This window comes from Oncorhynchus tshawytscha, linkage group LG03 (assembly GCF_018296145.1).
Source record: "Oncorhynchus tshawytscha isolate Ot180627B linkage group LG03, Otsh_v2.0, whole genome shotgun sequence".
Taxonomy (NCBI): Eukaryota; Metazoa; Chordata; class Actinopteri; order Salmoniformes; family Salmonidae; genus Oncorhynchus; species Oncorhynchus tshawytscha.
In genome coordinates this window covers 21,101,345-21,123,342 of record NC_056431.1, presented here as the reverse complement: position 1 = coordinate 21,123,342, position 21,998 = coordinate 21,101,345, and the positions used below count along the sequence as shown (strand labels likewise).

Genomic DNA, 21,998 nt, shown 5'->3' with positions numbered 1-21,998 from the left:
AATGTAATTGGCCTTGGGCTGCTGTTAAATAGCCCTCCAAAGCTGCAGCACCACAGTGATGAGAGAATATTACTCCTGATTCATGTCTGTTGAACATGACACCCCCTCCCCTAGACCCCCGGCCCCTGCCCCTTTCACATCCCATCAGTTCAATCAAGAGGTATTCCCACAGGTCGCCGCGGTTACCACCTGCCTGCTGAATACTAATGGTGATACGCGCCACGGCAACGGGAGAGAGAGACCGGAAGAAAGAAAGTGAGGGAGAGGGAAAGCGTGAGAGAGCGATAGAGAGAGTGGGAGAGAGCGTGAGGAAGAGAGAGAAAGAGAGAGAGAGAGAGAGAGAGAGAGAGAGAGAGAGAGAGAGAGCGGGAGCTCAGGACATCAGCCTCACCAGGGAATAGGGGAGCAGAAAGAGGAGGAGAAGAGGGATAAGGGTGACGTAAGCAGTGAGTATGAGAACTGATTATCATTGCGGACAAGCGGTAGATCGTTCTGTGCTTTTTATCACTCTCTCCCGCTCTCTCTCACACACACACACACAAACACTCACACACACTCCCCCTTTTTCTATTGGAGTGTCTATCCACTAGCACTGACTGCTTCTAAAAAACACACACTTACACACACAAACACACACAAACACAGCCACACACGGATAATCTTACACACACAGCAGAGAGGGGGGGTCTAACACACACACACACACACACACACACACACACCATCTGATGACAAACCCTCTACGCTCTCCTCCAGTACATTCAGCAAGGATGTGAGTGAGGGTGTGTATTTGTATGTGAGCATGTGAGAAAGAGCAAGATGCGTGTGTGTGAGAGTGTGTAAGCGTCATCTGTTAAACATCTGTCTGGAAGACTACTCCCTGCTCCCGGCAGTTTGCCTTGGCTATCCAGCAGGTGAGTATCATCTTGATACTGCACTCTATTGTTTGTTCGTTCATTGACTGTATGTGAGTGTGTATATAGTGTGTGTGTGTAATGTAGTGGGTGTATTTGTTCATGTGTAGTGTCAGCTACTCTCTAGTTGTATCGCTGGTGTCTCTTGTAGTAGAATCCTCTACCGGTGGTGGTATTACCGATGAATTCATTGATAGATACAGAGATTAAGAGAGAGGAGGACAGCAACAGTGTTTGATAACCTACTGTTGCACCACTGGAAATGAATCAAGCCTATCAGTATCACAGTGCTGCTACGATAGATACTGTACACTGCTCGTGTAATTAGACTCGCAGCATTGAGAAATATGCTAAAGGGTTGAAATACTGCTGTGCTAATGTCGTTGCAGTTCAATGGACATTATGATGAGGATATGTGCATTATACTGTATGTATACCAATGGAGGCTGGTGGGAGGAGCTATAGCAGGACGGGCTCATTGTAATGGGATGGAATGGACTAAATGGAAGGGAGTCAAACATGGTTTCCATATGTTTTATGTGTTTGATACCGTTCCATTTATTCCATTCCAGCCATTACGTTGAGCCCATCCTCCTATAGCTCCTCCCACCAGCCTCCAGTGATGTAAACGGATTATAAACAATAGAGAATGAGAATCATTTTGAGAATTTTTCTTTTCTGTGTATCTAACACTCATATATGGAATGGATTGTAAATGTGAATTACAAGACAAATATAACAACTAGTATTTATGATAGCAATAAGTATAAGTCCTAGAGAGGGATTGCAGAGTTGCGATATGTATTTGTCACATAAGCAATAGATCGAAGATTATGGGAGGGAGTACAATGCCTATAGTGATTCGATTGACGACTGTGATTTTTCGCAGTCTAAATAGCATAATAATGCATACATGGCACCACATTATAGTCTATTTAGTCACAGATGCTGAATGTATTTCAGAGATATACGGTATATTCTTCTTCAATCATCTGTCTATACTGTACAATTGCATCGATAATGTATATAGAGTGCATTCGGAAAGTATTCAGACCCCTTTACTTTTTCCACATTTTGTTACACTACAGCCTTATTCTAAAATTGATTAAATCGTTTTTTCCCCTCATCAATCTACACACAATAACCCATAAGGACAAAGCTAAAATATATTTTGGGAAATTTTTGCACATTTATAAAAACATTTTTTTTTTTAAATATCACAGTATTCAGACCCTTTACTCAGTACTTTGTTGAAGCAAAGCTATCATTCGCTTCATCCAGAAGGCGAGGTCAGTACAGGTGCGTAAAAGCTGTATAATAGCCTATAGGCATAGACTAGAAATCACTGGCCACTTTAAGGAATGGAACACTATAGGCACTTTAATAATGTTTACATATCTGGCATTACTCATCTCATATGTATATACGGTATTCTGTACTATTCTACGGCATCTTATTCACTTAATAATGTTTACATATCTTGCATTACTCATCTCATATATATATATATACTGTATTCTATACTATTCACGGTATCTTAGTCACTTAAATGTTTACATTTCTGGCATTACTCATCTCATATGTATATATTGTTTTCTATACTATTCTACTGTATCTTAGTCCGTTCCGCTCTGACATCGCTCGTCCATACTGTATGTGCAGACACACACATGCACTCATACTAGTACACTAATGGATTATTCCATGCCAGCTCTTTCATTAGGAAATTGTTGTGAACTGAGGTGGTAAAGTACTGTTACATGCACTTGTTGCTGTGAGGTTTTATAATTGGTCAGAGGGAATTGGGTCAAAAAGGACGGAAGCTGGCTCTGGGACTAACACAGGTGCATTAAGAGAGCAGGGGGGAGTGGAATATTCAGCTTCAGTAGTCCACAGAACACAATACTCTAGGCTATATACGGTAGTAACCGACTACCCCAAAACACTCATGCACACACACACAAACACACACACACACACACTCACACATTATTTATTTCTCTTTACATGAATGTGTAATGCTTTTTGAACCCTTCTCAGTAGTTAAAGTAGTTACAATGCAGAACGGATTAAGTTTACAGTCAGCATATCCTGTTTTTTTGTCAACCCATTGAGTGTGTGTGTGTGAGTGTGTGTGTGTGTGTGTGTTGGTGGGGGGGGCTCTACAGCAAAGGAAAAGTGGCATAACATCCCCTCTTTTCTGACACTGTCCAATCTTCTGTCACCATGGCATTGTCCATAATCAGTGATGCCAGCTGTCTGGCCCCTGGCAGCCGGCCCATCATTCCGTTGTTGTCAACCGGACATGCAGCAGTCCTGGACAATCAGAACTTAAACTCCTACATGTCCCTTATACTGTCTGTCATAAATGCTTCTTTACACATGAACTAAATGTTGTCTTAGGTACAGCTGTAGGATCTTAATTTGAGACAGTTTGCTAAAGCAGGCAACAGGAAATGTGAATTATTATGTGGATTATAATTAATGGACATTTTTGTAGGGGTTGATATATTTTTTGTAAGGGAAAACAAAGTCTGAAATTTCAGCATTTCTAAACCTCAAATACACTGCATGTTTTAAATGTCCTGCATTGCAGGAAAGTTCTCCTGCAACAGGGTGATCAAATTAAGATCCTACATCTGTAAGTAAGAAATATGTCAAATAATGCAGTGAGTTGGTGAGTTAATCTTGGACATTGACATGCCAGTTAGCAAATTACTAGCTAGCTATAGCACATAGTGCTGGATAGTACAAGGTAGCATTAGCTTGGCTGTGAGCCATACTAAGATTAATGTACTTGTCTGATGTAATACTTATGGTAGCATAAAAAATGCATTGATTAGGGGATTCAGTAATTATTATGAATCAAACAAGTCCCTAGCCTCAGTCTCTAATTGACTGACAGACTGACTGATATACTTTTTGGTTACAGATGGACATAAGCATTTCTTGGTTTCTCCTAAACTATACTATACTATACTATATTGTACTACACTATAGCAATGTAATGATGTGAGGATCAATATTCAATAAATTTATGCAATTTTATGACCAGTGATGATGGAATGAATGTCAGAACCCAAACCAAATATCCTTCTGTTAACAGCCTGCCACAAAAGACTATAATGAAAGAGGCCTAACAACTTTTTCTATGTTCTGTTCCAGAGAGTGGACTGTGGGCTGATAGTTTGGGGATGTGAGAGAGAAGAGGACTCATCACAATGACCAACCAGGACAAGTGGGTCACTCTGACCCCAGCTGAATTCTCCCTTCTGCAGGAGTACGCTCAATGTAAGTCTGTGTCTCTGACAGTGGGTGTGAGTGTGTGAGCGTTTGTGTGTGTGTGTGTTTGTGTGTGTTTGTGCGCGCGTGCGTGTGTGTGTGTGTGTGTGCGTGCGCGTGTGTGTGTGTGTGCACGTGTACACCGTCACTTTACGCTCGCAATCAAGTTTAAACTTCATTGAAAATTGAATCTAGTCAGGTATAAAATGTGACACTGGATTAGTAAACTACTGTAGATCCCATCTCAGGAGCATGTCCTGATCCACCTCACACAGAGAGAGATTTTACCTACTGCTTGACTACGGCAGGATAACAGAGCCCAGTTACTGTAATGGTGACTGCATAAGAGCAGAGCAGAGAATGTCTCCATGCACTGGCACTGCGTTATGAAACCCAGCTTAATCCAACTTGATTTGGTGTAAAGCTCAAACAGTACAAAACCCCCTCTTTCTCTGATGACTTGGAATCATCCATATGTCTGTAATCTGTTAGTGGAGCCCCTTGCTGATTTTGCAGAAAAACCAGCTCAAGCAGTACATCTGTCTGGTGCTCTGGTGCTGTTTATGATAAAACATGATCAATCATAACACAAAAGCATCCCCTGCAGGCCAAAGAGAGTTATGAACGTCTTGAAGTTATTTTCAAGAACGCTACTGCAAGTATTCAGGTTTTCGTAAATGACTAATTTGACTGTGCATGTTTTGAGATAGATGGTTTTTCTTGCCTTCAGTGGGAATAGTGAGATATACTGAAACTTTTCTTGCATTGGTTGTTTCCAGGATTACAATTAGGTTTAGTGTCATTATTATTTTCTATATTTTTTATATTTTGGTTTTAAAATGTGTTTTTCGGAAAAGGAAGGATTCTCAAAAGACTTCCCACATCTCCACAATAATAAGAACTTCATCCCAGTGTGTCACGCCCTGACCATAGAGAGCCCTTGTTTCTCTATGGTGTAGTAGGTCAGGGCGTGACTGGGGGTATTCTAGTTTATTATTTCTATGGGGTGTACTAGTTTATTTTTCTATGTTGGTGATTTGTATGATTTCCAATTATTTTGTTTTTATTTTATTTTATTTTACCTTTATTTAACCAGGTAGGCTAGTTGAGAACAAGTTCTCATTTGCAACTGCGACCTGGCCAAGATAAAGCATAGCAGTGTGAACAGACAACACAGAGTTACACATGGAGTAAACAATTAACAAGTCAATAACACAGTAGAAAAAAAGGGGAGTCTATATACATTGTGTGCAAAAGGCATGAGGAGGTAGGCGAATAATTACAATTTTGCAGATTAATAACACTGGAGTGATAAATGATCAGATGGTCATGTACAGGTAGAGATATTGGTGTGCAAAAGAGCAGAAAAGTAAATAAATAAAAACAGTATGGGGATGAGGTAGGTAAAAATGGGTGGGCTATTTACCGATAGACTATGTACAGCTGCAGCGATCGGTTAATTGCTCAGATAGCAGATGTTTGAAGTTGGTGAGGGAGATAAAAGTCTCCAACTTCAGCGATTTTTGCAATTCGTTCCAGTCACAGGCAGCAGAGAACTGGAACGAAAGGCGGCCAAGTGAGGTGTTGGCTTTAGGGATGATCAGTGAGATACACCTGCTGGAGCGCATGCTACGGATGGGTGTTGCCATCGTGACCAGTGAACTGAGATAAGGCGGAGCTTTACCTAGCATGGACTTGTAGATGACCTGGAGCCAGTGGGTCTGGCGACGAATATGTAGCGAGGGCCAGCCGACTAGAGCATACAAGTCGCAGTGGTGGGTGGTATAAGGTGCTTTAGTGACAAAATGGATGGCACTGTGATAAACTGCATCCAGTTTGCTGAGTAGAGTGTTGGAAGCAATTTTGTAGATGACATCGCCGAAGTCGAGGATCGGTAGGATAGTCAGTTTTACTAGGGTAAGTTTGGCGGCGTGAGTGAAGGAGGCTTTGTTGCGGAATAGAAAGCCGACTCTTGATTTGATTTTCGATTGGAGATGTTTGATATGAGTCTGGAGGGAGAGTTTACAGTCTAGCCAGACACCTAGGTACTTATAGATGTCCACAAATTCAAGGTTGGAACCATCCAGGATGGTGATGCTGGTCAGGCGTGCGGGTGCAGGCAGCGAACGGTTGAAAAGCATGCATTTGGTTTTACTAGCGTTTAAGAGCAGTTGGAGGCCACGGAAGGAGTGTTGTATGGCATTGAAGTTCGTTTGGAGGTTAGATAGCACAGTGTCCAAGGACGGGCCGGAAGTATATAGAATGGTGTCGTCTGCGTAGAGGTGGATCAGGGAATCGCCCGCAGCAAGAGCAACATCATTGATATATACAGAGAAAAGAGTCGGCCCGAGGGTTGAACCCTGTGGCACCCCCATAGAGACTGCCAGAGGACCGGACAGCATGCCCTCCGATTTGACACACTGAACTCTGTCTGCAAAGTAATTGGTGAACCAGGCAAGGCAGTCATCCGAAAAACCGAGGCTACTGAGTCTGCCGATAAGAATATGGTGATTGACAGAGTCGAAAGCCTTGGCAAGGTCGATGAAGACGGCTGCACAGTACTGTCTTTTATCGATGGCGGTTATGATATCGTTTAGTACCTTGAGCGTGGCTGAGGTGCACCCGTGACCGGCTCGGAAACCAGATTGCACAGCGGAGAAGGTACGGTGGGATTCGAGATGGTCAGTGACCTGTTTGTTTACTTGGCTTTCGAAGACCTTAGATAGGCAGGGCAGGATGGATATAGGTCTGTAACAGTTTGGGTCCAGGGTCTCTCCCCTTTGAAGAGGGGGATGACTGCGGCAGCTTTCAATCCTTGGGGATCTCAGACGATATGAAAGAGAGGTTGAACAGGCTGGTAATAGGGGTTGCGACAATGGCGGCGGATGGTTTCAGAAATAGAGGGTCCAGATTGTCAAGCCCAGCTGATTTGTACGGGTCCAAGTTTTGAAGCTCTTTCAGAACATCTGCTATCTGGATTTGGGTAAAGGAGAACCTGGAGAGGCTTGGGCGAGTAGCTGCGGGGGGGTGGAGCTGTTGGCCCGAGGTTGGAGTAGCCAGGCGGAAGGCATGGCCAGCTGTTGAGAAATGCTTGTTGAAGTTTTCGATAATCATGGATTTATCGGTGGTGACCGTGTTACCTAGCCTCAGTGCAGTGGGCAGCTGGGAGGAGGTGCTCTTGTTCTCCATGGACTTCACAGTGTCCCAGAACGTTTTGGAGTTGGAGCTACAGGATGGAAACTTCTGCCTGAAGAAGCTGGCCTTAGCTTTCCTGACTGACTGCGTGTATTGGTTCCTGACTTCCCTGAACAGTTGCATATCGCGGGGACTATTCGATGCTATTGCAGTCCGCCACAGGATATTTTTGTGCTGGTCGAGGGCAGTCAGGTCTGGAGTGAACCAAGGGCTATATTAGAGGCAACTGGTAATCGTTGTCTCTAATTGGGGCTCATATTTAGGTAGCATTTTTCCCACCTGTGTTCGTGGGATATTATTTTGTGTTTTGTGCATGTGCACCGTGTAGTCACGGTTCGTTGTTCGTTTATTTGATTTATTATTATTATTTTTGCTAAGTTTCACTTTATAATAAATATGTGGAACTCTACATCCGCTGCGCCTTGGTCCGTCTCTCCTCACGTACGTGACACGGTGTGTTAGAGAAGACTAAAACAACAGAGCTAATTTGAGCAGCAATAAGGACCATAAATCTATATAGCATCTTAACTGGAGGTATTTTATTAGATATTCACAGACCTCTGTCCAAATCTAAATAATGAATGTTTTTTGCTTGAGATCTCTTCTGCAGGCAAAGGGTTTCACTTGGCCATAACATCTCTCTCGTTAACTGCTCTACGCGTCTTGACAACATTGTTCCGCTGACTGTAAGCAGCTCTCCAGCATATCTTTACTGTCTCTGATTGGGATTGATTTTTCTTCTTCTGCAATGTTTACCAGGGGCGCAACTTTTGTTTTAGAAGTGGGGGGGGGACATAAAATCAGATTTAATATTGCAGTTAGATTGTGGCTTCCATCAATGTAATTGCCTGCATCATTTCCGATCTTACCAATTTTTTTGTAAATATTTTCCATAAATGTATATATATATTTGTATATATATGTATATATATAAAGTCTGAGAAGAGACAGGGTACGGGAATGGGGGGAAATGAGAAAGCGTGAGGGACAGTATGTGACAGAGAGATTTGGATAATCGTGTTTCAAATTGGCTCACAGCTAGTCATTATGCTCCCTGTGCAGCAAAAGGTTATAAAATATCCCATTCTCCGAGGTGCAACAATGGACCTTCTGCTGTTTCCACCTCTTCCTCCCTCCTTTTCAGTCCCTCCAGCTCACTTTAGCCCCCTCTCTTCTCATTAAAAGATGAAATGAGCTCTATTGCACACTTTCCTCACTTCACATACTGCATGAGCACCAATACCCTAGTCTACTTCACTGCAGTTATGATTTCATAATCAGAGACGATTATTAGAATGGATTTTTTGCTCAGTGACATTGCGGTGTGTATTTTTCCAGGTGTTGTGTAAAATAACATTGATGTGACATGTATTTTGGACTAAAGTAACCTACGCTGGTCACCATAGCAGCACGCGCTCCAGCAGGTATATCTCTCTGGTCACCCCCAAAGCCAATTCCTCCTTTGGCCGCCTTTCCTTCCAGTTTTCTGCTGCCAATGACTGGAACAAACTACAAAAATCTCTGAAACTGGAAACACTTATCTCCCTCACTAGCTTTAAGCACCAGCTGTCAGAGCAGCTCCCAGATTACTGCACCTGTACATAGCCCATCTATAATTTAGCCCAAACAACGATCTCTTCCCCTACTGTATTTATTTATTTATTTTGCTCCTTTGCACCCCATTATTTCTATTTCTACTTTGCACATTTGTACTGTATTATTGACTGTATGTTTGTTTAACTCCATGTGTAACTCTGTGTTGTTGTATGTGTCAAACTGCTTTGCTTTATCTTGGCCAGGTCGCAATTGTAAATGAGAACTTGTTCTCAACTTGCCAACCTGGTTAAATAAAAAAATAAAAAATGTCCTTTTAAGTGTTAGCATTAGGATGACAACTTGACAGTTTTTTGACCATGTAGAGGAGTGATAAGAAAGTTAATATTTTATAACTTCTTTTTGGTGGGTTTATCACACAGGCACCCAGGCACACGTTTCATGGTTTCACGTGGTCATCCTTCCAAATCTAGTCTTGTTGCTCCAGAAGCTACAATGAATGAAATTAATTCATGAATGACATTTTATTTTCGTGTCCAATCGCCAATTGGCAACCCATCCCTTAATGGATTAATTGACACATAAACAAACATTACAATAATTCACTGTGGTAATTAAATGTTAATTCTGCGTCTGGCGTTCTCCGTATGCGCATCACATAAAGAATGAAAGAAATAAAGTACATTAATAAATAATAGTAAATAAGGTAATCCAAACAATAATTATATCCATAAAGCAGTAAAATAATATACAATAATATACAATCATACATACATACATACATACTTACATACATACACACTGCATATATGCCTACACACATACATACACACATACATACAGTTGAAGTCGGAAGTTTACATACACCTCAGCCAAGTACATTTAAACTCAGTTTTTCACAATTCCTGACATTTAATCCTAGTAAAAACATTTCTCCAAAAAGTGCGATCTTTGTCCCCATGTCCAGTTGCAAACCGTAGTCTGGCTTTTTATGGCGGCTTTGGAGCAGTGGCTTCTTCCTTGCTGGGCGACCTTTCAGGTTATGTCGATATAGGACTCGTTTTACTGTGGATATAGATACTTTTGTAACTGTTTCCTCCAGCATCTTCACAAGGTACTTTGCTGTTGTTCTGGGATTGATTTGCACTTTTCGCAAGAAAGTACGTTCATCTCTAGGAGACAGAACGCGTCTCCTTCCTCAGCGGTATGACGGCTGCATGGTCCCATGGTGTTTATACTTGCGTATTGTTGTTTGTACAGATGAACGTGGTACCTTCAGGCGTTTGGAAATTGCTCCCAAGGATGAACCAGACTTGTGAAGGTCTGCAATTTGTTTCTGAGGTCTTGGCTGATATCATTTGATTTTCCCATGATGTCAAGCAAAGAGGCACTGAGTTTGAAGGTAGGCTTTGAAATACATCCACAGGTACACCTCCAATTGACTCAAATTATGTAAATTAGTCTATCAGAAGCTTCTAAAGCCATGACATCATTTTCTGGAATTTCCCAAGCCGTTTAAAGGCACAGTCAATTTAATGATGTAAACTTATAACCCACTGGAATTGTGATACAGTGAGTTATAAGTGAAATATTCTGTCTGTAAACAATTGTTGGAAATATTACTTGTGTCATCCACAAAGTAGATCTCCTAACCGAATTGCCAAAACTGTAGTTTGTTAACAAGACATTTGTGGAGTGGTTGAAAAACGAGTTTTAATTATTCCAACCTAAGTGTATGTAAACTTCCGACTTCAAATGTACATACCATATTCAGACAAATAAATGCAGAAAAAAAAAGAAACAGAAGTCCCTTGAACCCAGTCTGACACAACGAGAAGATTCATACGGTAGACAAGACTATACACAATCAATATACACACACCATTAACCACTACAAATAACATAATGGAAGAGCTAGAATAATATAATAAAACAATGTCTACACCAGGGGCCCAAATGGACCAGTCCTGCCAGGACACTCCTGGGACTAAACTCCCATAGTTTGAAAATACAGGAAGAGATCTTGACAGGAACCAGACCAAACGGACCAGGCAGAGGAGTCTAACCTGCTACCCGTTCCGGAGTCTGGTGATTCCCCCTGTGATTTCGATGCGGTCTGGTGGGTGTCAGATGTGATTTCTCCTGAGCTGTAGCCTGAACCTTTTTCAGAGACAATTAGATGAGATCCCGCAGTGGGATCTCCCTTCAAGGACATAATGATATCATTTGCTATTTAATGGGAAGCATTTATGGTTATAATGTGCTGAATGTTTTTCTTTTAGACTCAACCAAGAAGCTGAAAGATGTTCTGCAGGAGTTCCATGGAGACGGAGTGTTGGCGAAATATAACCCAGAGGAGGTAGTCTTTCTTCCCATAAGACACTGTTCTGACTGTTCTGGTAGTGATGTGGCATCATTAGTATTGCATGAACCATTGCAGAACTACTTTGAGGCTTCTTCGTACTGTTGACCAGTACCATCACTTCAGACTTGCTACCAATTCTTGGTCATTTTGATGTCAACAACATTCAACAATGTTATTGGTCTATATTCACCTCAAACCAATATCTTTGTTAGTTTTGGCATTTGACATTAAGAGCCACTACTTACTTTGGTTATGGAGGGGATGCTGAAAATGTCACACCAGCTTTTCAGGATATGAGTAACTGACTTTTTAAAAGTTTGATTTATTGAGATGCCTAATGTCTTTATTCAATGCTGCATAGAAGCAAGACATACTCAATCAGGTAATGTAATTCCTTGTTCTCCCAGGCATGATATGGTAATGATATGGTTATTAAATCTTCCCTCATGGGAATTATACCAACCAGGATCATGTTCTGTGTCTTGTTTCAGGAGATTGACTTTGAAGGCTTCAAGGTCTTCATGCAGACGTTTCTGGAGAGCGAGCTGGCAGAGGAGTTCTGTCAACACCTCTTCTTATCATTCAGTAACAAGGGACCAAAACCCAGCCCCACTTCCATAGACAAGCCCAGAGTTACTGGTAAGACCCTGCACTTCAGCTATAACCTTCAGATTATGTCCTTAAGGGGCCAACTAGCTTTTACATTGTCTGTGTGCGCTGTTACTGAATTTTTAAAGCTACTTTGCCAGAAAGACCACCGCACCTTCACTTCAGACACAAACAAAGGAACAGATCAAGAAGGCATAGAAACTATGACCTCAGCAGCAGACAAACAATCTCTCTAACACCAAATAAAAGGCTAAAGTTGTTTAGGTCTGCTTTAGTTTTTACTCCTACCACAAAGAGCCACTGGGTGATACTGTTGTAATTGGTTCAGTATTGTTAATTCTGTCATCAGACCACCCCAGATTGCCTTGTTGTCGTGGACTGTAGCTTACAGGCAAGTCATTGAGTGCAGCGTTTGTAGCATCAGCTTGTTCTTTTTCACAAAATGTGTCCTGAGGTACTAACTACAATCTTCACAAACTAAAACTGTGCTGTCTAGTCAACATTTACTACCGTAATATTGGCAAAACCTACACCTATATAACATCTGCAATCAATTTCACAACATGAATTTCGATTTATTGGTAGACAGTTTGAAAGACAGTTTGAGGTTGACATTAGAGGCATAAGCTCAGCAATGATCATAACCAGCCTACATTTTGACCTTCTTCTCTGGCCTTCTTCTCTCTGCAGGCCTCAAGTTGATCAAAGGGAACTCGACCCCTCTGAAGGTGCCCCCTCTACCCAGGACTCTGCCCAGACCTCTAGGCATGGTTCAACTGAAGGACATCGTCTGCTACCTCTCACTGCTGGAGGGTGGCCGACCCGAGGACAAACTGGAGTGTGAGGATTCATTATTATTTTTCCTCTGAAAAGGGAATATACTGGAGCTCCTTTGGCTATAATGTTATTTTGGGGTTTACCCATGAGAAAAATGACATTTGTGTACCGTAAATACAAACACTCATAGCCAAACAAGTTAGAGCTTCGTCCCAATACACTGCTCTATATTTCCCATTACCTAAGCAGGAGCAGCAGGTTACCCCTTTCGCTGTAGTCTACTTGAATCATTATGTTTACTGAAAGCCCTTATTAGCGTTGCCATGGTATCTCTTTATTCCACTTAAACTTTAGATGTGTACTTATTTATTTATGATATTATATTAGATAATTGAACATCAGACTTTTTATGTGTTCTTATAATTCTCATCCAACTGCTGAATAATTGAAGAGCAGAGCCATTCATTAAAAATTAAGTGTGTTAATAATTTAGCAGGTCTGGCCCAGGGAGCACATTGGTTTAGCCTTGGATGCTACAGTATCGCTCCTTGCAGAGAGAATCCCACTCTGCCCACCCTACATCTCCTTCCGTCTGGCCTCGCTGATGTCTTGGGGTGCTAACAGGGCCCTCTGCTGGTTCTTCTAAGAATGACTGGTTTCAATTTCCATTTACAGTACATTCACTTTAGCTGCTATATCTGTAGGTCCTCATACGTTGTGCAAAGTCAGGGAATGCATGGCAAAAAGAGAAACATCTAAAAAGTGAGTATTGATCATCATCAGAAGCAAGCTAAATTCCCTTGGTTCTGTATGACTGAGGAAATATACCCCATGTTACTACAGTGGATTCAGTAAAAGTTACTGCAACTAGTATTAGTTCAGCTTTGAAGAGCAGGTGAGGACAACGACAAATAACAGTCTTTATACTGTAGGTTCATATGGTTAGACAACTTAGCTCTATGCTTTTTTGAGTGACTTCACTGCATGCTATTCCTCCCATCTCTCTATACACCATCACCTTCCTGTGGCCACGTTGGATTACCACCACAAACACCTTCCCAGCTCCAGCAGAGTTCCCAATCCTCCAGGCATCTACCTCACTTCCCCTTCCTCCTGACCGCACCACAGCAGGAAGCTGTCAATTAGCTCCTAATTAGTGTCTGACAAACAGCAGCTTGACGTCAACTCCATATGAAATTAACAACCCCCCTCTTCGAGTCCTTAGTGAACTCACCGGCTCACCCTCCTCAATCCAGCTGGGTTTGTCACGAGCCGCACCACTACTGATATTGGGGGAAGGGGTAGTTTCATGCTGAGACTGGGCTAAAAACACTTGTCCACGTATTGGAAACATCCATTAGTATGTAAATTACTTAGGGCAGAGGAGAGTGTTGTCATGATTATATTACTATAGTGATATGGTGTGTTTGTGCGTATCTCTGTCAGTCACACTTGTATTGGATAGCCAATCACTGTTCTGGTGAGGTAGCTGTCTGTTTCCAGGGTGATGGTGTTGAGTGGTGGCTGGGGGCTAGTGGAGGAACCAATCAGACTTCAACACTGAGATGCTAAGAACACTTTTATGTGGGGAAACATTGCTTTGAATTGATGGGAGCTGATTGTACCCTTAAAAAATAAAGGAAGTTTTAGTTCTTCAACATAGTAAAGTGCATCCGTGAAACTAAATTGGTCGTAAAAATGTGTCTCAATGACATCTATTGCCTCTAAAACACCAATTGAAACTCATAAATGTTTGATCTCTTTCTCCACAGTTATGTTTCGTCTCTATGATACTGATGGGAATGGGTCTCTGGATAGTTCGGTAATCATTTTTCCTTCTTCATATCTTTTCAAAAATATGCCAAACAAATTATTTGAACACAGCCTTACATGAAACATCATCTTTGTTATTTGCTAAAGCCTATACCAGAGCCATGTTTGGTTCTGTCCTATACATGCCATGTTATTTACTGTACTGAAAAACGATTGGTGCTGCAACCATGAACTCAAGGGTAGATTTAACATAGTAAATGTAAATCCGTGACACTCCAATTAGAATGATATGTTAAGTATGGTATGGTACGTATTAATTTGTGGATGTATGTCATCCATTTCACATGATATGTTACACATTTGCAATACGTGTGATATGTTACGAATTCCAATTTGTTGTGGCTAACATTAGCTAGGTGGCTAACGCTAACGTTAGCTAGGTGGCTACCATTAGCTAGGCTAGGGGTTAGGGTAAGGTGACCAGATTTCTGAAATAAAAACCGGGGACATTTCCAGTTCGACAGTCAAACGTTGTTATCTATGAAATGAAGAAGGGGGACAATTCTGGTTTCATGTATTTAGTCTAACAGGCACACTGTGATAGAGAAAACAACTATACTACAGAAACACTACAGACAAGACAGAACTGATCTGAACAGCCATTCAGTGGTCCTGGTAGTCTGGGTAGAATAAGAGCAGAAGAGAACATGAGCAAAATAGAAAAAACAGACAATAGTATATGTGAAATACTTACATAATAAAGAAATAAAATGATGATGAGATTGGTAACAACATAATATACTTATACCAACCTAATCTGTATATTTCTCAGAAGAAGGTATTTTCTTCAGGATTGCTCTGTCTTTGTCCAGCTTCTCCATGAACTCCTGGCGCAGGGGAGATTGAAGTTTGTCTTCACAATAAGCATGGCCTTGATAGTAGGAACAGTGAACCTATTTCTTGCTGCTGTCCATATATCATTCATTTGGGAGAACACTCTCTCGACTGGTGCATTACTTCCAGGTAAGCACATGACAACAGACGCTAATCAGCCAGGTTAGTGTGTGGGATGTCATTCTCTTTGAAGTGGGTAACCACCGTGCTCCATCTCTGACTAAGCAGTGTCTCCAGATGTTTTCCATTCTTCAAGCGATCCCCCTTTATGATCTCTTGCAGGCCAGTAACCTCGTCAAACAATGCATCCGCATTGATGGTCACATTGGGGCATTTTTCTTGCAGTGTGCCTGCTGCCTTCTGGATGTCTTCATGCTGAGGTTGCCTTTTTAAAAGGAGATAATATAAATCTTTTAGATGATCTGTGTGCTTTCCCCAATGCTTGCAAGTAGTTCACAGCCATAGTGAAGAACGATTGGGATGTTTTGGGAAAGCTCTCCTTAGACATTGCATAATTTTCCTCTAGCTCTCTCAGAAGTCCTCTGACCAAAACTGGAATGAAGTTGTCATCACGACTTGCAGTCAATTTTGCCTCAACGTTTCTCAGATTTGCAGCTGACTCCACAGCACTTTGCCTGGCCTCCAAGCATCTTGATCGTGTCACTGAATACGGTCAGGTTTCCATTTCAATGGCACATACATTTTCAGCACTCTTTCTAGAGCAGGGAGCATGGACAGCCAGCGAACATTGCTGTGTCCTAAAATGTTATGGTACTCCTGGCCAACAATCTCACAATTGCTCTTCAGTCTTTCTACTCTGACGGTGAAAATATCCAAATATCGTTGTGAGCAGGTACTCAACCACAAGGGGAATCATATCCAAAGCTGTTCTGGCCGTGTTATGAATGATGTGGGCAGGACAACCTAAGCCAATCACGTCCCGCTGCAGAGCATTTTTAACTTTGGTATGGACATTGACCCTCCCCAGCCTATTCAGTCCTCCAAAGTTGGTATTTGTGTTGTCGGCAGAGAATGCCATGACTTTGTTTTCCAGGTAAAATTTTGGGATGACTACCAGGGAGCTCAGCTGCAATCTCTTCTGCTTTTTTCCCTTTCAATTCAACAAAATCAAGCAGTTTTGTTTCCACAGATGTGCTTCCATCATATATCTTAATATATCTGACTACTATTAGCAGCAACTTTACATGTCCATGATTGGACACATCAATGGACAGGGACACAAATTCAACCTGGTCTAGGTCCTGTGTTACCAAAGTAGTTGCCCATGGTGCTAACACGTTACTCACTATGGCGTCACATTTTGTCCTAGCACATGTGAACTTTGGCTCATAAATCTTCCGTGTGAGTTGTGCTGTGCAGTCCATAGATCTGTAACTATGATTGTGTCGCATAGTGTGGTATGCAAAGACACCCCCCTGCACAGCTAAATCATATTCTTCTTGGGAAGGTTCTACCTTCTTGATGAATGTGGTGACTGAGGGCCTACCAACACGGGCAATCAGACAGGCTTTATGCTTTTTCATCTGTTGATGTTCTACCATTGCCGTTCTTCCCCCGCTGCCAATTGAAAATGAGGAATTACAAAGGGTGCAGTGAACCATTCTATCGTATTGACCTGAGCGTATAACTGGAAATTCTCTCATCATGTTGTCATTAAAATGACATTTCCGTTTCTTGGAAAGAGCCATTGTACCTCCTGTCTGCCCTTCTTCACTCTCTTTGTGTCACTCTTCTTACTCTCTTAACTTTTTCTTCTCCTCCAATCTTTCTCCTCCTCTTTTTGTCACTCGTCTTCCTTATCTTTCTTCCTTTCCTTCTCTTTACCTTTCCTCCTCACTCTTCCACACTCTCCTCGCTTCACTCTTTTTACTCCCTTCATTTTTCATTCTAACTCTCTTCTCCTTCCTCTCCAATCTTTAATAATAAATAGTACACTAATAGATCAAATACTTTGGTTAACAGATTTCCATTGCTTGCCTCATTTTTGTATTTTATCTTAAAAACATTGTTTGGAATAATAAATTGGCAGGCTCTGTAATCATATCACCTTTCCCATCACCTCTCCTCCTCTATCTCGTTCACTCTTCTTCCTATCCAGTCTTCTTCCTCTCCACTCTCTAACAGAAAACATTATGCTAATGTTGTCCATGAAAATGTCAAAATATATTTTCACAATACTTATTATAATGCCAAACCATTAAAATTGTAATCAACAAATAAATATTTGAATAACTAATTGTGCATTATCTTAATATAATCATATTTTCAAATTAGCCCGTTCACTGCATGTTTACATGTGAACCTTTTTTTTAACCTAGCTACCAGTAGTTACCTAACCTATAACTAGCTAATTTAGTCTACATACTGTAGCTAACGTTAGCTAGCATAACCTATTTAAAACCGTATAGAGCAGATCATCTATCTATTGTCACGTTCTGACCTTAGTTCCTTTGTTTTTGTCTTTTAGTATGGTCAGGGCGTGAGTTGGGGTGGGCAGTCTATGTTGGTTTTTCTATGTTGGTTTTTGAGTTTGGCCTAGTATGGTTCTCAATCAGAGGCAGCTGTCAATTGTTGTCCATGATTGAGAATCATACTTAGGTAGCCTGGGGTTCACTTTTGGTTTGAGGGTGTTTGTTTCCGTGTGAGTGTTTGGGCCACACGGTACTGTTTCATTTTGTTCACATCGTTTATTGTTTTGTTCCAGTGTTCAGTTTGTTTATTAAAAAGACATGAACACTTACCACGCTGCACCTTGGTCCTCCTCTCTATCTCCAGACGACAGCCGTTACAGAAACACCCACCACAAAAGGACCAGGCAGCATGGTAACGGGCAGCAGCGATCTCAGGATTCCTGGACATGGGAGGACGTTTTGGACGGCAAGGGTTGCTACACATGGGAGGAGATCCTGGCTGGAAGGGATCGCCTCCCATGGGAACAGCTGGAGGCAGCCAGGAGAGCGGAGGCAGCAGGTAATGGGAGCCAGCGCTTCGAGGGAACACGCCTGGCAATGAAGCCCGAGAGGCAGCCCCAAAAATGTATTGGGGGTGGCACACGGGGAGTGTGGCGAAGTCAGGTAGGAGACCTGCGCCAACTTCCCGTGCTTACCGTGGAGAGAGAGGGCGTAGTACTGGTCAGGCACCGTGTTATGCGGTGGAGCGCAAGGTGTCCCCAGTACACGTGCTTAGCCCGGCTCCCCGTATCGGCCAGGCTAGAGTGGGCATCGAGCAAGGTGCCATGAAGCCGGCTCTACGCATCTGGTCTCCAATGCGTCTCCTCGGGCGGGCGTACATGGCACCAGCCTTACGCATGGTGTCCCCGGTTCGCCAGCACAGCCCAGTGCGGGCTATTCCACCTCGCCGCACTGGCCTGGCTACGGGGAGCATTCAACCAGGTAAGGTTGGGCAGGCTCGGTGCTCAAGAGCTCCAGTGCGCCTTCACGGTCCGGCCTATCCGGTGCCACCTCCACGCACCGGCCCGCCAGTGGCAGCCCCCCGCACCAGGCTGTCTCTCCTTCTTACAGGTGCTCCTGCCTGTCCAGCGCTGCCAGAGCCTTCCTCCTCTCCAGCGCTGCCAGAATCTCCAGTCTGTCCTGAGCCACCAGAGCCGGCAGTCTGTCCTGAGCCGCCAGAGCCGGCAGTCTGTCCTGAGCCGCCAGAGCCACCAGTCTTTCAGGAGCTGCCTGAACCGCCAGTCTGTCCTGAGCCGCCAGTGCCACCAGTCTGTCAGGAGCTGCCAGAGCCGCCAGTCAGCCTGGAGCCGCCAGTCTGCCAGGAGCCGCCAGTCAACCAGGAGCCGTCAGAGCCGTCAGTCAGCCAGAAGCCGCCAGAGCCGTCAAACAGCCAGGAGCCGCCAGAGCCGTCAGTCAGCCAGGAGCCGCCAGAGCCATCAGTCAGCCAGGCGAAGCCAGAATCGCCCTTCACTCCGGAGCTGCCGGAGACTCCCGCCTGTCCGGCGTTGCCGGAGTCTCCCGCCTGTCCGGCGCTGCCGGAATCTCCTGTCCATTCGGGACCCGTGGCGTGGGTCCCCAGTCCAAGGTCAGCGGCGAGGGTTGCCGCTCTAAAGAGGCCATGGAGGCGGGCTAAGAGGCGCAAAAAAACTATGGTGAAGTGGGGTCCACGTTCTGCACCAGAGCCGCCACCGCGGACAGATGCCCACCCAGACCCTCCCCTATAGGTTCAGGTTTTGCTATTCCAGGGCTGGCGTGAGTTGGGGTGGGAAGTCTATGTTTGTTTTTCTATGTTGGTTTTTGAGTTCGGCCTAGTATGGTTCTCAATCAGAGGCAGCTGTCAATTGTTGTCCCTGATTGAGAATCATACTTAGGTAGCCTGGGGTTCACTTTTGGTTTGTGGGTGTTTGTGCCACACGGTACTGTTTCGTTTTGTTCACATCGTTTATTGTTTTGTTCCAGTGTTCAGTTTGTTTATTAAAAAGAATTGAACACTTACCACGCTGCACCTTGGTCCTCCTCTCTATCTCCAGACGACAGCCGTTACATCTGTATAATAAACTGTGACATTATAACATCACTAGGTAGTATCTCAAACGATTGTAACTCGCCTGGCTTGAAAAGACGTTTGTGGTGATGTTGTGGATTCATATGACACTTGCTAGTTTCTGGCCAAGTTTTCCACAGGAGTTTTCTCTATTACTAGCGCTAGCAAGTAGAAGACGAAGAGTGAATGAAGCTGCTATAGCGAGCAGGGGTTAAGGTTAGAGTTAAGGTTAGGGTTAAGAGTTTGGTTAAGGTTAGCATTAGGGGAAGGGTTAGCTAACATGCTTGTAGTTGCAAAGTAGCTAAAAAGTAGTAAGTTGTTGTAAATTTGCTGATTAGCTAAAATGCTAAAGTTGTCTGTGATGAGATTCTAACACGCAATCCTTTTGGGTCGCAAGACGTTCGCATTATAAGTCTACCCATCCAACCCGACCAACCACCCTGCTTTAATTTTTGCCTTAAGTAACCTTGTGTCTTATGTAACTATACCAAGCATAACATATCATACTAATTTGAGTGTCCCAGATTCATTTTACTAGTCTAGTCTATGAGACCATGCTGGGTACAATGGTACATGATAGCTACCTAATGTTCTATAAATACAATTCTGCAGTAGAGGACCTTCTGGAAATCTGAATCTTACCTTTATCTCATTCTAACCATGACACTGACACATGGAAATGTAGAATATCTTGTACAATATAATCTAAAGTAACATTACACAAGCCCTCTAAAAAGCTTGGGCTTGTTACGGAGGAGCAGGCGGGTAAATGTCTCATGTTCATTGCTCTGGTCTGCATGTGATGACTCTCCACTACACGATAATTGCCCTCCCGTAGGGCAACCATTGTAATTAAGTCATCAAGCCTGTATCAGTTTTCAAGCTGCTTTTGTTGTGCATTGTACAACTCTCCTTTGGAGAGAGAAGATTGTACCAACTGACCAACTGACATGCTGTTCATCAGTCTAAAACCATCAATTGAAGAATGGCTATTGTATCATAGGTATATTTTGATGCAAGATTGGTTTTCCACTTCTAGGAACTGGAGCACATCATCTCTCAAATGATGCATGTTGCTGAGTACTTGGAATGGGATGTGACAGAACTGAAGCCGGTAAAATACATATTTTTTCATAAACATTTAATATACTGCAGATCCATAGACATAAAGCTCTAGGGCCCGCAAGTTTCAGTTATATGAATAACAAGAAAATACTGTAACTTTGTATAGCTTGAATGAGGGTGTCATATATAATCTGTGTTGACCGATCCCACTGTACTGTCTCTGATTGGTTGTGAGTAGATTCTGCAGGAGATGATGCAGGAGATTGACTATGACCATGACGGCACAGTGTCTCTGGAGGAGTGGATCCAGGGAGGCAGCACGACCATCCCCCTGCTGGTACTACTGGGCCTAGAGACGGTGAGTAGTCACGAATGTGTTACCTAAACATCATCACTGTTTTTACTTTCAATGGCAAATTTTCTAGACCGGAGCCAAAGCGATTGTCTATGTATGGCTCTGAAGTATCCAGTTCTGGTCCTGGATGGCCAGAGTGTGTGCAGGATTTAGTTAAAGCTCAGTTAAAGGCCCAATGCAGCCATTTTTATATCAATATCATATCTGGGTAACAAATTTCTGTATCACAGTATCATTATTGTAAAGCCCTAGTTATTTTTGTTGCTTTGACAAAGTCATCTCTGAAGATGATGATTTTTTGTGATTAGTGATTCATTTACGTATTTCCCTCATTTTCTGGAGAAACCTGTTGCGTGAACTGAACTCTTGTTTCAATATGGTGAAACTACTCCTTTGGAAAAATGTTTTTCTAAAGAAACAATGAACATCAAATAGTCATCAAATAGTGTACAAGCAGGAGAGCTGGTTCTACTCTTGTTGGCGATTTTCTGGTGTTTTGTGGTAGAAAAAGGAGCTGGTCGGGCATAACACATCAACACAGGCTAGAAATGTTTTAGATGTTACATTTTTTTATGAAGCTTGCATTCAGTTGCCACTCCCTGTTGCACACAACAAACTTGCATTCCCCATGCCACACAGGGATTTATGGCTGATTTAAGATGAAATCGTCATTCCTGTTACATTCAACTCTGTTACTTTA

The 21,998-nt window shown here is 42.8% G+C and overlaps 1 protein-coding gene across 3 annotated transcripts in view; it reads left to right on the top strand.

Moving 5' to 3' along the window:
- Positions 1 to 324: 324 nt before the first annotated feature.
- LOC112223025 (diacylglycerol kinase beta) overlaps positions 325 to 21,998 on the top strand; it is a 58,757-nt gene continuing 37,083 nt past the window's right edge. The window contains exons 1-9 of one of the 3 annotated variants that reach the window (XM_042312093.1): positions 325 to 446; positions 4,080 to 4,205; positions 11,228 to 11,304; positions 11,672 to 11,692; positions 11,802 to 11,949; positions 12,610 to 12,759; positions 14,469 to 14,518; positions 20,918 to 20,992; positions 21,182 to 21,301. In XM_042312093.1, coding sequence (XP_042168027.1) covers positions 4,136 to 4,205; positions 11,228 to 11,304; positions 11,672 to 11,692; positions 11,802 to 11,949; positions 12,610 to 12,759; positions 14,469 to 14,518; positions 20,918 to 20,992; positions 21,182 to 21,301 — 711 coding nt within the window. In that variant the 5' untranslated portion in view covers positions 325 to 446; positions 4,080 to 4,135. Of the gene's footprint in view, positions 447 to 480; positions 915 to 4,079; positions 4,206 to 11,227; positions 11,305 to 11,671; positions 11,693 to 11,801; positions 11,950 to 12,609; positions 12,760 to 14,468; positions 14,519 to 20,917; positions 20,993 to 21,181; positions 21,302 to 21,998 lie in introns of those variants that run through there. The other 2 variants (XM_042312086.1, XM_042312096.1) reach the window with 2 other exon arrangements.